We start from the raw sequence: 15,195 nt of genomic DNA, 5'->3' as shown, positions 1-15,195 counted from the left end.
CTAATGACAGGGCCATACTGCTAGAGACCTGGCCAAACACACTCCATAATGGGGCCTAGTAAGTGTTTCAAGCATCTCTTTTGGCACCAGGGAGGACTACATGTGTCTTTTCAGTCCACCAGACTGGATGAGCTCTTCACACAGGGTCTAGCCCATTTTGTGTCCCATCTGGGCAATGAGAGTGCTCCCCACATTGGAAGAGACCTGGAAAAGACTGGATGGGGACCTTTCGTTAGAGGTTTTCTAGACTTCACAGTACAAGGGGCAAAACTGCAGCTCACTATGGCAAGGCTAGAAGCCAGAACTTATGTTTACTGACTGTACCATCCCACTTTCCACTGTACCATCCCACCTCATGGGAACTTAACTGTTCTCCCAGGGAGACTATTGTCAACCCTACCACTAGCCCTCAGGTTTTGTTTGTTTTTATAACAGCTTTATTGAGATATCATTGAAGGGTACAGATTAACCCATTTAAAATGTACAAGGCTTTGGTTTTTAGTATATTCACAGAGCTGTGAAACCAACACCACAGTTAATTTTAGGACACCTCAAAAGGAAGCTGCATACCCCTTAGCAGTCCATCCCCACTTCCTTCAAGTCTCCTAGCCCTGGGCAACCACTACTCTACTTTCTGTGAGTAGATTTTCCAATTCTAGACACATACTATAAATGGAGTCACTCATTATATGGTCTTTTGTGACTGCTTAGCATAATGCTTTCAAGGATTATCTGTGTTGTAGCAGGTATCAGAACTTCACTCTTTATGGCTGAATAGTGTTGCATTTTGTAGCTATACTACATTTTATTTATGCATTCATCAGTTAATTGGCTTGTTTGTTGTTTCTACTTTTTAGTTGTTGTGAATAATGCTAAGAACATTCATGTATAAGTTTTTGTTTGAATGCTTGTTTTCAGTTCTCTTGGGTTATATACCTATGAGTAGAAGTGCTGGATCAGATGGTAATTTTGTTTAGCATTTTGAAGAATGCCAGATCGTTCTCCAAAGTGGCTGCACCGTTTTACATTCCCACCAGCAATGTGAGAGTTCCAGTTTCTCTAAATGGTGGCCAGCACTCATTATAATCTGTCTTTTCTTTCTTTTCTTTTTTATATTGTAGCCATTCTAGTGGGTGTGAAGTAATTGTAGTTTGGAGTTGCATTTCCCTAATGACAAATATTATTGAGCATCTTTCATGTATTATTGACCACTTGTATATCTTTTTTAGAATAATGGCTTATTCAAGTCCTTTGCCTGTTTTTAAATTGGTTTGGGTTTTTATTATTGAGTTATAATATTCTTTATATTTTCTAGATTCAAATCCCTTAATAGATATGATTAGTATGTTTTTTCTTATTCTGTAGAATGTCTTTTCACTTTCCTGATGGTGTTCTTAGTACTTTCTAAGAAACCATTCCTAATCCAGAGTCATGTTGTCCCAGCCCCATAATGAAAGACTGCCTTTTCCCCACCCATTGGAGAGGCATTGATTGCAAACATAAGGGTCACATTGAATTTTGTCTCCTCCTCCCCTGCTGATGGAATAGCTATAGACAAGTCATTTTCCCTCCAGGTCATATTTATAGAGTGAGGATAATAATGCTCCTCAACTTGTCTTGTTTTTTGTTTGTTTGGGTTTTTTGTTGTTGTTGTTTTATTTTTTGTTTGTTTTGTTTTTTTTTTTGCTTTTTCCTTAGGTACTGGGGAATGAACTCAGTCTCTTACATGCTAGGAATGTACTTTACCACCTAGCTACATCCCCAGTCCATTTTAGTTGTTATTTTGAGAAAGGGTCTCACTAAGTTTTCCAGGCTGAACTTGCAATCTTCCTACTTCAACCTCCCAAGTAGCTGGAATTATAGGCATGTGCCACCATGCCCAGTTTCAGAGTCTGTCACATGAAGTCACAAAGTGAGATCACATTGAAATAAACCTGAAGCTATTCAAGGAGTATTAGTCCCCACTATCACCTCAAGCATGCCTCCTGCCTGGGTTTCTTTGTCCCCGCCTGGACACTTTAGGATGGTAGGAACATCTAGGGTCCCTGGCAGCCTCAAAGCCTATGAATCAGAATTTTCTCAAGAGAAGTGGGAGCAGACTGGCTCCCCTGGCCCCCAAACTTCTTGAAATTCAGAAAAGCATCTCTCTGCCTGCATGTCTCCCCAAACGTAAGGCAGGCTAGTGTTGTCTCTAGGCTTATCCTTACATGGTTGACTGGAGCAATTCTTATTTTGTAATAAACCTACTGGAGTGGAATCTTCCCAGAGTAAAGGGGAGGTAAACAAAGAGGCCTCTGGGTCTGCTCACCAGCTCTTGTTTAAATTCTGAGAAAAACATGTTTTGCTTCCCTCAGCATGGGCTTGGCGCCTTTCATGTCTACCCTCCTAAGTAAGGCAGCCAGGAACCCTGGAGGTGAGGGATGATGTTTGGGGTCTGTGGCTAGGCCATTCCTGGATTGCCAAACCAAGCTGTTGAGGAGTTGGCCCTGGGGGACCAAAAGGGTGAGGGTTGCCAGGTCCTAGGCTTATGAGTCACCAGCACACGCTTGGGCTTCTGGACTTCTGAACCTCTTGGGCCCCATGGGCTAAGCTTCAGCATGTGGGTAAACCCATTTCTGCTGGGGAACCAGGTCATTCCTGGTCTGTAGTACTAGCCTCAGACAACACCCTGGACCCAGGCAGGAGGACCCAGGGTCCCTGAGATACCTCCCCAGGCCAAGGAGAGTGGCTCCCATCCTGACCTTTCCAAGCCAGGATAATGGGCCCTTGACTGCCAGTGCAGGATGTGTGCTGGCTAGTGTGTTGGTGAGGGGCCATGGCTCTGCAGTCAGCCCTAGGGGAATGCTTCTCTGCAGCTGATCAATCATATCACCTTCAGGGAGGCCATTTGAGAAGGAAGTTCCCTTGATGGAGGGATGTTGGCTACTTTAATAGCAATAATCCTTGGGGCTAGAGATGCAGCTCAGTAGTGGAGCACTTGTCTAGCATGTGGGAGGCTCTGGGATCAATCTTCAGTATCACAAAAAATATGTATGTATGTGTGTTGATAATCCTTCAACAACGTTTCACAGCACTAAATATTGTTCCCGTATTCTACATGAAAACCCAAGCAGCCCTACCAGGCAACTCTTCTCTTTTACCCATTAAAAAAGAGAACCTCTGCCAGGCACCTCTGGAACCCTGCCTGCCTTGTGTTCCTTCTGAAGCTGGTAGGGCACTGCATACTGGCAGGCTTCAGGTGGGCAGACACCTGGTAGGATTATGGTAGAGCAGGGTAGTTTTCTTCCCAGGGACTGAGCATCAGGAGACCACCAAGATAGAGAGAGCAGAAGACTCCAGAAGACCAGAGTAGCAACAGTAGGAGGGGAAGGAGAAGATTATGGTTAGAGTCTTCCTCTGAGTCTTTCTGCTAGGCCAGGGGTTCAGTGCAACATGTGGGTAATTCCTTAGCTTCCTTTTGGAGAAAACCAAACCCAAAGCCCAGTGAGGCAGCAACTCAGCCATACCTTTCCCTCCCGCAGTGCTCCCATGTGTCCACCCCTATGCCCTTGTAACCTTTGCCCATGCTAACCCACCCCTGATTCTGTGCCCACTTAGCCAGGTAGCCCCTCAGGGTGAAGTTGGGCTGTCTCTGAGGGGTTACAGGGTTGGGTGTGGTTCAGTGATATAGTTTCTGGTTCCAGCTCTGGCAGCCAGCTGCCTGGCTGTAAGCAAATAAGCCAGTTTCTGTGGGGCTTAGTGTGGACCTCATGAAGTGTGCTAAGCTACAAGTGGGTAGAACATTCAATAGATGACCAGCCCAGCCCAGCAGGCCTCAGTAAATGATGCAGAGGACTCCTTTCACCTTCCATGCTGTCTCCTTGATCAGTGGGTCCTGATGGGTTACAGCACTGAACAGAGTGGGACAAATAGGTCTCTCTTCCAGTTATGGTCCAGTGATAGTAGCCTGGCCCAACCCACACTCTTCTGTCAAGGGGAATCACCTCCACAGCCAGCAGCCCCCTTCCTGGTCTCCCAGAATCATGATGAGGCAGCAGAGGAACTGTTGAGAGTTGATTTTGAAGGGAGGCTGGTGGGTCATGGGGTTATTATTGCAGGGGGAGACCCTGGTGTCTTTAGTAGCTCCCTTGAGGTTCAGGTGACAGGAGCATCCTCCAGCTTCCTGTATGAGCAGTGCTGCTGGGAGGAGTGAGAGCACAGAAATGGGCCTTGGCCATATTTTGGCCCAGGGGAGCAGAGGCAAATGAGAAGGAAAGGCCTGGGCTTTCATGCTATGTGCTGGCTCTCTGCTGGAGGGCAGTAGTGTGGAAGAATAGTGGTTTCTGGGAACTTCCTCACTGCTGTTCTGTGAATTGGCCATTATTCCTTTCACTGCCTCCCCTCCCCAGTGAGAACCCCTTACCCACGGTGGAAATTGCTATCCGGAACACGGGTGATGCAGACCAGTGGTGCCCACTACTAGAGACTCTGACTGATGCTGAAATGGAGAAGAAGATCCGAGACCAGGACAGGAACACAAGGTACCCTGTCCCTGTGCCCCAGTTCTGTTCACAGGCACCCATTTTCTAGGCAGGGGCAAGTCATCTCCTTTCCCCAGTGATCTATAGATTCTGGAAGCAACCTATGTTGCTAGAGGCAGGCTCTTGAATGTATCTATCCTCCAGGGTGGGTTTCCTAGCAGAGAATAAAAGTAAGTTTTCCAGTCGGATCTGACCACGGCCCAGAGCAGATTTCAGGGTTCCTGGAGAGGAGGGCAGGACTTGCAAAGTCAAGAAAAGGCCAGGGACTGGGACTAGCCCCAGCTAACCACCCACTCCCCTCTTCTAGGCGGATGAGGCGTCTTGCCAATACTGCCCCAGCCTGGTGACCAGCCCATCAGTGCTTGGCTCCCACGGAGCATCTCAGAAGATTGGACTGCCTCTCCTTCCTCTTCTGGCAAGGAGAAAACCCGGTGCCATCCCAAGGGACAGGGGGTGGGGTGGGCTGCAGAGGTGGGGGGCCTCCAGGTTGCCCTCCCCTAGCACACATTCCATTTGCTGAGCCCCAGTCCTGTCCTTCTAACACCCTCCCTCAGTGTCTGGGGTCAGGAAGAAGCTTTGTTTTGGGTTGTTTTGTTTTGTATAGGAGCCCCAGGCAGGGCTAGAAACACTTTTTAAATAAAAGGCAATAGGTCATGTTCAGTTTCTTCAATGTCTTGGCATAAAAATAATGGGAGAGCCAGGAGCAGAACTGAGCTAGACTTAGTGGAGGTGGGTGGTATGTGGCCAAGGCTGACATGCCAAGCTTCACTCTATTCTGCCTCTGATTCCCAAGTGGGTAGGTAGAATTTAACAAAACTCCACTTTCAAGATAGCCCAGCACCATGTAATACCATTGAGGCAGAACCCAACCCTTGCTTTTCCATGAGCCTTCCAGCTTCTTAATTGGACCTGTGCTCAGCAAGTCCTTCTAGGCGGGGAGAAGGAGGAATTGTGATTGTGAGGCTCAGGGGAGGGGCCCAACTGTCTTCCAGTGATACCCATCTCTGCTCCTTTCACTTGGCCTTAGAAAAGAGCTACAGGCTCTCCTGTTTTATGTGCGCAACTCCAGAGCACACATTAAACTGGTTGGAGTCTATCTCCACCTGTGGCCTGAGCCAGGCCTCTTGAAGAATGTAGAAATATACCCAGCCTTCTGCTAGCTTTTAGGGTTGATGTGGCATGTACAGAGGAGGCCCAATTCACAACCCCTCACCAGCTGTTCTTCTGATGAGATTATTGTCTCATACCTTGTCTGTAACATGGTAGTACCCACTCTAAAGAATGACTTAGGCACCATGAGGGTGGCATATGTGGGTCTCTTTGCTGAGCCAAGTACTGCTTGGCAAACTGGGCACATAGCTCCAGTCTTACTAAAGACAATGGCCTCAGGCCCGCAGCACCAGGCAACTGCCACCCTTGGCTAATAATAACAGGTCCTTCCCTGCCAGGGCAGGGCTGGGGCAGGGGCTTGGTCAGAAGCTCTTGGCCTCCCTGGTCACGTGTTATGGGCTCCATGCAACCTGGCTTTCAGCTTCAGTCTGTGTGGGTCAGGGGTAGAGGTCTGAGTAGGGACTAGGGCTCTATGAGCATGACTGTTGCCAGGGAGGAGAACAGCTTGTGGTCTGAGGAAAGCTCTTCTCTCACCTCCTCTGGTAGAGGCCTATCAAAGAGTAGAATGCACCAGAAACAGCAGGGCACAACAGGCTTTACTGGGAAACCCTAAACAAAGTGGAAGATTCCAGGCCCATTTGGCCTTGGAAATGAACAAGTTCCATTGCTGAGGGGTTTGCTGGTTCCATGAGGCCAGGGGCAGCCCTGTGTCACTACAACTAGTAAGATGGAAACAACTCTGGCTGCCTCATCCTGCAGGACAGAAAGGTCCACTTGTCTGGGAAAAACTAGTGCACCAAGTCCTACCTGCTTCTGGACCCTTTGAGTATCTCCAGCCTAATGCAAGAGTTGCTGCTTCACCGACTTTCACTACAAAATTGAGGTTCACATTCTAGAGAAGTAGTTTGATTACAGTGAAAATGACTGACTGTGACTGGAGGAGCCCCCGTGGCACTGAGCACCCAGAAATAAGATAGGCAAGCCTAGAGTAACAAGGAAACCTGACCAGCCATCTGATGCCTACATTAGAGGAGTCTCACGTAGGTTCTCAGTGTAAATGGTAGGGATAAAACTCTCCAGAGGTCTCTGCATCAGCCAGTCACAGGACTTTGCTAAGGCAAAACTTTTCTAGTCTCCGGGGTCACAAGAGGCAGAAGACACAGTCCTGGTTCACCAGCTGGAAAATGAGGTCCACTTGTTGAGGTTTTTGGTGAGGATGAGAGTTGTTGAGGATGAGAAAGGCCAGGTGGACATCAGCCTATAGGCACCACAGACTGGGCTCTGTCCTGCTCCAGCCACTAAGGTCTGGCCAGCTCCCTTGATTGGGAGGGAACAGAGGCCCAGGGAGATAGGATTTGCCCGTAAGACTTTATCAAGGCACTTAGTCTATCATTTGTGAGCTCAAAGCTCTGCTGGGCATCTGTGGACAGATTATTTGTCCTCTCTGGGCCTCCTATCCTACTACCTACAGTTGTGCAGAGAGGGCAGACCAGACAAAGGCAGAGGGCAAGCATGGAAAGGGATGGGAGGGTGTGGCTGACTGAGGCAGGGGGCACCAGTGCTGTGCTTCCAGAGGCTGCAGGTGACTTTATTCAGATGAGCCCTTTCATTCCCCGGCCCAGACTCCAGGATGGGTTGCTCTGCTGCAAGCAGTGGTTAGGGATAGGATGGAGGCCTTCCAGAAGAGTCAGGCTGATCCTGGGTGGGCTTACTGCTGTGGATGGGGTCTTGGCTGCTCCTCAGGAAGGGGCAGATAATTGGGGTCCTCTTCAGGGGCATCCAGTAGCAGCTTCCTGTGGGGAGGGACCCACCTTGAACTGAGGCCAGCACAGGTCCCCCATGGGGTGGGGAGTTGCCTGAGGGAGGGGAGGGGATGAGAGAGGAGGAGTGTGCAGTCATCTCCAGCACTCACAGGAAGCTGGGTGTCAGCAGCAGCCTCTTGCCTCCAGGCTGGTTGGGGAACACATCCTCCAGGAAGTAATAGATGTGGCCCACAGCAATCCCTGTGAGAAAGCCATAGAATGCCAGAGGCCACCCTCTACAGCCCAGAGTAACCCCAAGCTTCGGAACATGGGCACCCCAATGTCCTGTACAAACTGCCAGCCCAGGGACAGACTTAAGGAGCCTAGAAGTGAGCAGGACTTGGGGAAGAGAGGAAGAGCCTGTGAACATTGGGGGAGCAAGAGCCATGGAGCAAGAACTCTGCCTCACCCATCCCTCCCCCAGCAGACCCACTCAAACATCATCAGGTCAACCCTGAAGATGCAAATCCTGTGGTTTGAGGGATTGTAAGAACAGAGGAGCTGGGAGGGCTGTGGCTAAAGAGGACCAGCAGAAGTGGAAGAGGATACCCTGAGGAAGAAGCAGCATGTCCAGAGAGGACCAGCCAGCTTGGGGTGGTGGAAAGGATAGGCAGGCTCACCCAGCAGGTCCACAAGGATTGAGTTGCCCAGCAGCAGTGAAAAGCCCATGAGGGCCCAGGGCAGGAATGGTGCCTGGAAGGTGAGGAGGCCAAAGAAGTTGACCCTCACTCCAGGGCTGCGGCGGCTCCACACATATACCAGCATGGCCATGAGGGCCTGGCCCAGGAAGAACAGACTACCCAGGAGTCCCAGCAGCTGGGCCAGAGTCAAGGTGACCTGGCACAGGCCTCAGCTCTGCCCAGGGCCTCTCTGACTTCCTAAGCCCCTAGAGTCCTTCCACTGGATCCCCTTCCCTCATTGTCCTCGTCCATTCCCCAGTCAAGATGAGCCCTTTTATTCTGTGGCATTCAGGTGCCACGGATCTGCCCTGCACACCTATCTCCATTCCAGGCTCCAACCACTGCCCCTCCCTGCTCATTTCTCTTGGATACTTGCATTCAGGGCTCAGAGCCGCCAGCACCCCACCAGGCCTTCCTGCAATCACCCTGTTGTACATTGCACACATCAATGAGGATGGCTGCGAAATGACATCCTAAGCTGAAGTGAACTAAACGACTGTGACTCTCCTTGGCCCCAGGCAGTCACATCAAGCCCTAGGTCCAACAGGCTAGACCCCCCAAGGAGATGTGGTTCGAGGTTCCTGAGCCCGCAGGAAGGATACGGTCATAAGGACGCCTCCGAAGAGAAACATGAAGACGAAGTCAGCCGTACGGCCGCGGAAGGAGCCCTCCTCCAGCATACGGCAGTAACGGAACCTGCAGCGTTGGTATAGGAAGTGCCACCCCAACCTGGCCTGAGTTTCCCCTCTCCCAGCCCGGGGATCCCCCGCCCTCATGCCCCGCCCGGGTCCATGCGACAGGATACACGAAGAGCATGTTGAAGAAGAAGCTGAATCCCAAGGGCCCGAAGAAGAGGAAGTTGGTGACAAGCCTCCAGACCTATGAGGTGTTGGGGGTGGGGGGATGGAAAAGGTAGTCAGGCGTAGGGTAGGTGGGTCTGGGCCAGCAGATGCAAGGGACGCGGCGGCCTCACCTGGAACTTCCGGAACACGAGGTGCGGGTTGAAGTAGAGCTGGAAGGGGCTGAGAAGCTCCAGCTGCTATGGAACCAGGGGCACGTCAGGGGATGTCCCCAGGATCCACGCCGTTAACCCTGGCTACCTTCCCTAAAACCCCCTCGTTCCCCTCCAGGGTCTGTAGCCATAGCGACGCCCCATCCGCTCACCACGGCAGCTGTGGTGAGGACGCAGGCTGCGGTGTAGGCCCTCGTCACCGCCGGCACCTGCAGAAACTCGGCCGCCAGCCCCTGCCAAGCCATTGAACCTACACCCGCACACTTAACCAGTCCCGCAGCGCGCTCTGTAACCCACCTCCGAGGCCCGCCTCCAAGCCCCGCCTAACTCCCGCCTTTGGCCAATCCAGGTCGTAGGCGCGGAGCAACCGGGCTAGAGGGAGGGGCTCTGGGATCGGTAAGCCGAGAGAAAGAGGAAGAGAGAAGATGCAAGAGGAAAAGAAAAAGGGGCGGGGCGGGGTGGCTAGCCAATGAGCAAGCCACACGGTTGAGCACGTGTCGGTTGTTGTGGCTGAGGTGGCGGCGCGGGAGAAAGTGTGGCCAATGAGCAATTGGCCTCTTCAAGGCATTCTAGAGGAGGTCCAATAGCAAAGGACCACGAGGCCACCATGGGGGCGGGGCTCGAATTACCGCCCGGTGGAGAAAAGACCAGAGCCAGGTGCGCGAGACCGGAAAGGGGTGGAGCCACGGGGGGCGGATGGGACCAGAAGTGTGGTAGCGTTGGTCCACACCCCCTCCTCTCGCAGGTGATTCTGGCATGTGCTTCTACCCTGGGAGAACCTAGGGCAGGGCCACCTAAGCCACAGCAAAGGAAACGCTTGGGAGCGTGTCCAAATTCCCCCAGACGTGCAGGGTCTCGCTAACCTTTACCTGCTCTTGTCGGATCTTCCTGGCTGCGGTCGGAAAGGGGCTGAGTTTGGGGACTTAAGGCCGCAGGAGGATAGTGGGGCAGGCCAGAGCAAGTGAACGAGATGGGGAGGGCCTTGATATTTTGATGGAAAAGAGAAACTTCATACATCATTCATTCGACCATTTATTGAGCATATAGTGTGTCGGTTGCCCTTCTTTAAATGCTGGGGATACAACAGCCAAAAAAAGACATCTCTCACAGCCCAGCCAGTAATACAATGAGCTAGTGCTGATGGGACGGTGGCTGATGAAAAAAAGAAAGCCAAGTGTGGGTTGTGACCAGGTGGTGGTCTGTCAGCTAGATGGGGTGCTCAGGGAAGCCTCTGTCAGGAGGTGATTGTCACTTTTTTAAAGTACCCATTAGGCTGGGTGCGATGGCGCAAGCCTGTAATCCCAGCGATTTCGGAGGCTGAGACAGGAGGATCCAGAGTCAAAGTCAGCCTCAGCAATTTAGCCAGCCCTGTCTCAAAATAAAATAATAAAAAGGGTTGTGGATGTGGCTCAGTGGTTAAGCACCCTTGAGTTAAATCCCCCGTACTAAAAAAAATAACTAAATAAAAGTACCCACTAGGGGGCTGAGGTTGTGGCTCAGTGGTTAAGCACCCTTGAGTTAAATCCCCCATACCAAAAAAATAACTAAATAAAAGTGCCCATTAGGGGGCTGGGGTTGTGGCTCAGTGGTAGAGCGCTTGCCTAGCATATGTGAGGCACTGAGTTCAATTTTCAGCACCACATATAAACAAATTAATTAATTAAATAAACGTCCCTCAACATCTAAAAAAATATATTAAAAAACAAAAAAAGTGCCCATTAGGATGGTTATACAAACAAGAAGACATAAAATAACAAGTGCTATTTAAGATATGGAGAAACTGGAAACTGTGTACTGTTGCTGAGAATATAAAATGGTGTGGCCACTATGGAAAAACAATATGACTATTACCCAAAAGTTAAAAATAGAATTACCTTATGACCCAGCAATTCTACTTCTGGGTATATACCCAGGAGAATTGAAAGCAGTGACTTGAACAGGTATTTATTTACACACTTGTGCTCATAGCATTATTCACAATAATAATAATAATAGCCCAAAGGTGGAAACAACCCAAATGTCCATTAACATGTGAATGGATAAACAAAATGTGGTATATTCAAAAACTGGAGTATTACTCAGTCCTAAAGGAATGAAATTCTGACAGTAGGGATGCATCTTGAAGACATTAGGCTAAATGAAATTATCCAGTCACAAAAGGACAAATACTGTAGGATTTCATTTAAATGTGAGGGGAAGTGGGAAACTATTGTTTATAGGGATAAAATGTTTCAGTTTGAGCCAGGCCTGGTGGCGAGTGCCTGTAATCCCAGCTGCTTGGGAGGCTGAGGCCGAAGGGCTGGGAATGTTGCTCAGTGGTTGAGTGCCCCTGAGTTCAATCCCCAGTACCTCTGTGCCATCAAAAAAAAAAAAAAACAAAAAAAAAAACAAGTTTTGTTTTGAGAAAATTAAGTTCTGGAGATGAATGGTGGTGATCGTTACATGTGACAGAACATAATACAACTGAACTATACACCTAAAAATGGTCAGAGGCAGGCACAGTGGCACACGCCTGTAATCCCAGTGGCTCAGGAGGCTGACGCCGGAGAATCTAGAGTTCAAAGCCAGCCTCAGCAAAAGTGAGGCACTAAGCAACTAAGTGAGACCCTGTCTCTAAATAAAATACAAAATAAGGCTGAGGATGTGGCTTAGTGGAATGACCCTGAGTTCAATCCCTGGTACAAAAAAAAAAAAGTCAGAACAAATTTTATGCTGTGTGTATTTTATAACTATAAAAATGATATCTGGGGTGTTGGGGTTGTCGCTTAGAGGTAGAGCGCCCACTTAGTATGTGTGAGGCCCTGGGTTTGATCCTTAGCACCACGTAAAAAGTATAGTCTCCACCTACAACTAAAACAAAATATTTTTTAAAAATTGATATCTGTCTGTTTTGAGGGCAGTGGACTGTGAAAGAAATCAGTAAGCAGGGTACAATTCAGGTGACAATGGTGGCTTGGGCAGGATAGAACCTGGAGGCCCAGGAGCAGTGAAGGTGGTTTTGTGAAAGAGGGGTTCCCCAGGGACATTGTTAGGGAACCAGACAGATGAGGATGGTGAGAACATGAGGTTAAGAGAATAATTCTATAAACTGGGCCCACTGTGCTGACTCCCCACGTGCTTTCTTTTCCTAAAAGCAATTTATCTGCAGCCCTGCTGGTTTAAGTGAACAGGATATGTCACATTCCTCAGCAAACTACCTGTTAACTACAGGAGAAATGAAGGCCCAACATAATGTTGATGGGAGGAACCCAGGAGGTTTCTGTGACCAGATCCTGAAACTCTGGAAGATAAAGATGGTTCTTTCTAACCATAAAATCTGTAAGAATGTAGGGTTAAGAATCCAATTAGAACTGATCAGCATGGGCCAAAGTGACCTAGAGTTACCATGACAGTGGGGATTTGAAAGCCTGATGTTACCCTGCTAACAGCCAAAAGTCAAGAGGTGAACTTGGGTGGGATTCTCTGGAAACTTCTCTAGAATCCCCAATAAAACTGGAGTGCAGGAGAGGCACATTGTCTCTCTCCTCTCAAGCGAACCCACTCTCTCCCTTAAGAGTGTCCCCTTTCCCTTTTCCCTATCTCTTCTATAAACTCATTCCTATTACTCTGAGCAACATGTCTGAAATCTTTCTGACTTGATTTCAAGAATAGGGGTTTGAAGAGGGAAGTCTTCACACTGCCTCAGTATCTTGAAAGGCCCTAGCTCTCTAACATTCATGACCGTGAGAGGAGGAGTCAAGGCCCCCACTTGGGACCTGAGCCAGAGTGAGTAGATCATGATGGCCATTACCAAAGGGAAGTGTGCTTGGGTAGAAGGCAGTAGAGTCCTGTTCTGGCCTTGTTGGTTTTGAGAAATCTTTGTGACATCCACTGGGAAAAATCTGAGTGCGCATTGGGGAAAGTAGCCAACAGCCCACATGTGGGTGTTAGTCACAAGTAGACCAATGGCATCTGTAGCCTGGGCTTGTGTGAGATGCCCAGGGGGTAAGGGTAGATGAAGAAGATAAGCCAGGCCTAGCAACCTTGTTGCTGAAAGCTCAGTCCTTGTTATTGGATTGATGCCAATCCAATAATAAGGACATGGTTTTGAGAAAATGAAAGATTTATTACTTTGCTAGCAAAAGAGAAACACAGGGAACTCCTGTCCCAAAGGCTGTGATTCTGCCCATCAGCAGGAACCAGGGGACTTTTAAAGAGGTGATTCAAAGGCTACATTACATGTACTCTTTGTTGGAATTGTTGTAATTCACTTGTTAATTTGGGAGATAGTCATTTCTGAGATCTTCTGGTACCATCCCCAAAGTCTGGATTACTTCATTCCTATGCTGGGTGAGTGTTCAAGGACAGATAACTCTGCCTAGGATGGTGAAGAAAGGTAATCTTGTTTCTCCTGAGATTAGGGATGGGGAGAGATTAGGGAGGAGCAGGAGAGAGGAAGAGAAAGAAACATGTCCATTTTTTTAAAAAAAGTTGCACTAGCAGAGCAGCAAGGGCTATATTCAAAGCATAAAGTAGGCCACTGTTACAACCTAACTTTCAGTAGTCTGAGAGAGAAGGCAAACCTAGCCTGTGGGATCAAGAGGAGAGGGAAAGGGATAGGTCTAGGAGCTGAGCCCAGGAAGGGCTTCAGAAAGGACCATGCGGTGAGAAGCTCAGCGAGATGTGCGTTGGGAAAGAACTGTGGGATGCAGCCATGCCAAGGTCTCTGGTGACCAGGATGAGCAGGAGGAAAAGGAGAATGCCCATACAGATGTCATCATGGGGAATTCAACCTTGGATGTCTATGTTTGTGTATAAGACCAGGGATCCTCTGGATCAGGCCCTGAGGTCCTTGGAGACTAAAGCTATCTGAGAGGAGAACTGGTTGAGAAGGATGCCAAAAGCACAAGGACACTGAGAGGGCTTGGTTCCCTGGGGACCAGTACCTGATGAGAGTGGAGGGAAGCGGAGAGCTGGAAGCACTGAAGAAGATGTGCATTTGTGTAGGGTATTTGTTAAATACCACTAATACACAGAGATTGGACTAAAGTGCTCAGAGGTTGGAGTTTGGGGGCAGGCTGAGAGAGACCCCTCAGATGGCCTTGGTTTTCCAGTAAAGCAGGCCAAGGTCATATTCAAAGTGGGCCAGGCAGAGCAGATCCCCCAGTGGCAGCAGTGTGCAACAGGGCAGGGATCCAGGGCCTCTGACGCCAGGACAGGCGCCACCCGACTGGTAAATGAACCCAAGGAGGAAGGGAGGTCGGGTTTCAAGCCAGCATGGGGAAGGAAGGGAGGTATTCTTCCTTAAGGCACTTAGCAATGCGGGCTCCCCTCCACTCAGGTCACGATGAGGCAAGCAGGAGGGGCTGTCATTGTCAGCAGGGATGTCTGTCTCCTCTGTGATTGGGGGCTGATAAGGCAGGCGCCTAAATTGGGGACTGAGAAGCATATTCCTGGGAGGCTGAGAGTCCAGGGCTGATGGGGGCAGAAAGTCCTGCAAGGGAGAAGACAGACGGAACATTCGAGGGAATAGCAGCTGAGTTCTGCTACAGATGCCACTTCTCAGAGACTTGGAAAATCCTCAGATAGGGAAACTGAGGCTTGGTGGGAGGAAGAGGAGGGCCTGGGACAGACCTCCATTCCTAGTCCTGTCTAGTCTCAGTACAAAGGTAGGCCACTCTAAAGACATCAGATACAAAAAAATAAATAAAAAATAAAGATATCAGGTTCACTTGTCCTTGGACCTTTAGTTATTTACACAGAGAAACTCTTGGCACCCTAAGTTCCAGGGGCCTGGAGACACAACCAGTGCTGGATGCTCTAATATCTGGTTGGCAGACCTGCCACCTGGGCCATCTGCTCTTTCCTGTGCGATGACTACAGACATGAGAAGGGCTGTGATCCCTTGGCAAAACAGTCATGAGCTCAGCTCCCCATGCCACCTCCTGACTTCCAATCCTCCCTGCTACAAAATAAGATACCCCATGATTCCCAGGTCTGGTGACCCCCAAAGGAGCCCTAAATCTCAGGTGTAGGCTCTCCTGGTGCTCACAGGCAAGACCTGCCTTTCTCCTCAGAGTTTCACACACAAG

General features: G+C 49.4%; 2 protein-coding genes across 5 annotated transcripts in view; one reads left to right on the top strand and one right to left on the bottom strand.

The window, feature by feature from the left end:
• The window catches only part of Smarcb1 (SWI/SNF related, matrix associated, actin dependent regulator of chromatin, subfamily b, member 1), a 31,924-nt gene extending 26,750 nt beyond the window's left edge, over positions 1 to 5,174 (top strand). For both annotated transcript variants that reach the window (XM_047560798.1, XM_047560797.1), the window contains exons 8-9: positions 4,389 to 4,520; positions 4,828 to 5,174. In XM_047560798.1, the coding sequence (XP_047416754.1) occupies positions 4,389 to 4,520; positions 4,828 to 4,867 (172 nt within the window). In that variant the 3' untranslated portion in view covers positions 4,868 to 5,174. The remainder of the gene's footprint in view (positions 1 to 4,388; positions 4,521 to 4,827) is intronic.
• A 960-nt stretch (positions 5,175 to 6,134) lies between these two features.
• On the bottom strand, positions 6,135 to 9,415 carry Derl3 (derlin 3). Of its 3 annotated transcripts, none has more exons than XM_047561316.1 (7): positions 9,277 to 9,415; positions 9,086 to 9,151; positions 8,918 to 8,991; positions 8,715 to 8,808; positions 7,982 to 8,248; positions 7,543 to 7,633; positions 6,135 to 7,423 (listed from the first exon to the last, which is right to left on the bottom strand). In XM_047561316.1, the coding sequence occupies exons 1-6, from the start codon at positions 9,367 to 9,369 to the stop codon at positions 7,556 to 7,558; spliced, it is 672 nt and encodes a 223-aa protein (XP_047417272.1). In that variant the 5' UTR covers positions 9,370 to 9,415; the 3' UTR covers positions 6,135 to 7,423; positions 7,543 to 7,555. The 3 variants fall into 3 exon arrangements, with proteins under 3 accessions (XP_047417272.1, XP_047417271.1, XP_047417270.1); XM_047561315.1 differs by having other exon boundaries at positions 6,141 to 7,423; positions 8,053 to 8,248; positions 9,086 to 9,148; XM_047561314.1 differs by having other exon boundaries at positions 6,147 to 7,423; positions 8,053 to 8,248.
• Positions 9,416 to 15,195: the final 5,780 nt, after the last annotated feature.

Source organism: Sciurus carolinensis, chromosome 8 (assembly GCF_902686445.1).
Source record: "Sciurus carolinensis chromosome 8, mSciCar1.2, whole genome shotgun sequence".
Taxonomy (NCBI): domain Eukaryota; kingdom Metazoa; phylum Chordata; class Mammalia; order Rodentia; family Sciuridae; genus Sciurus; species Sciurus carolinensis.
Note: the sequence above shows the minus strand (reverse complement) of the source record. Positions and strands in the feature narration are given on the sequence as shown.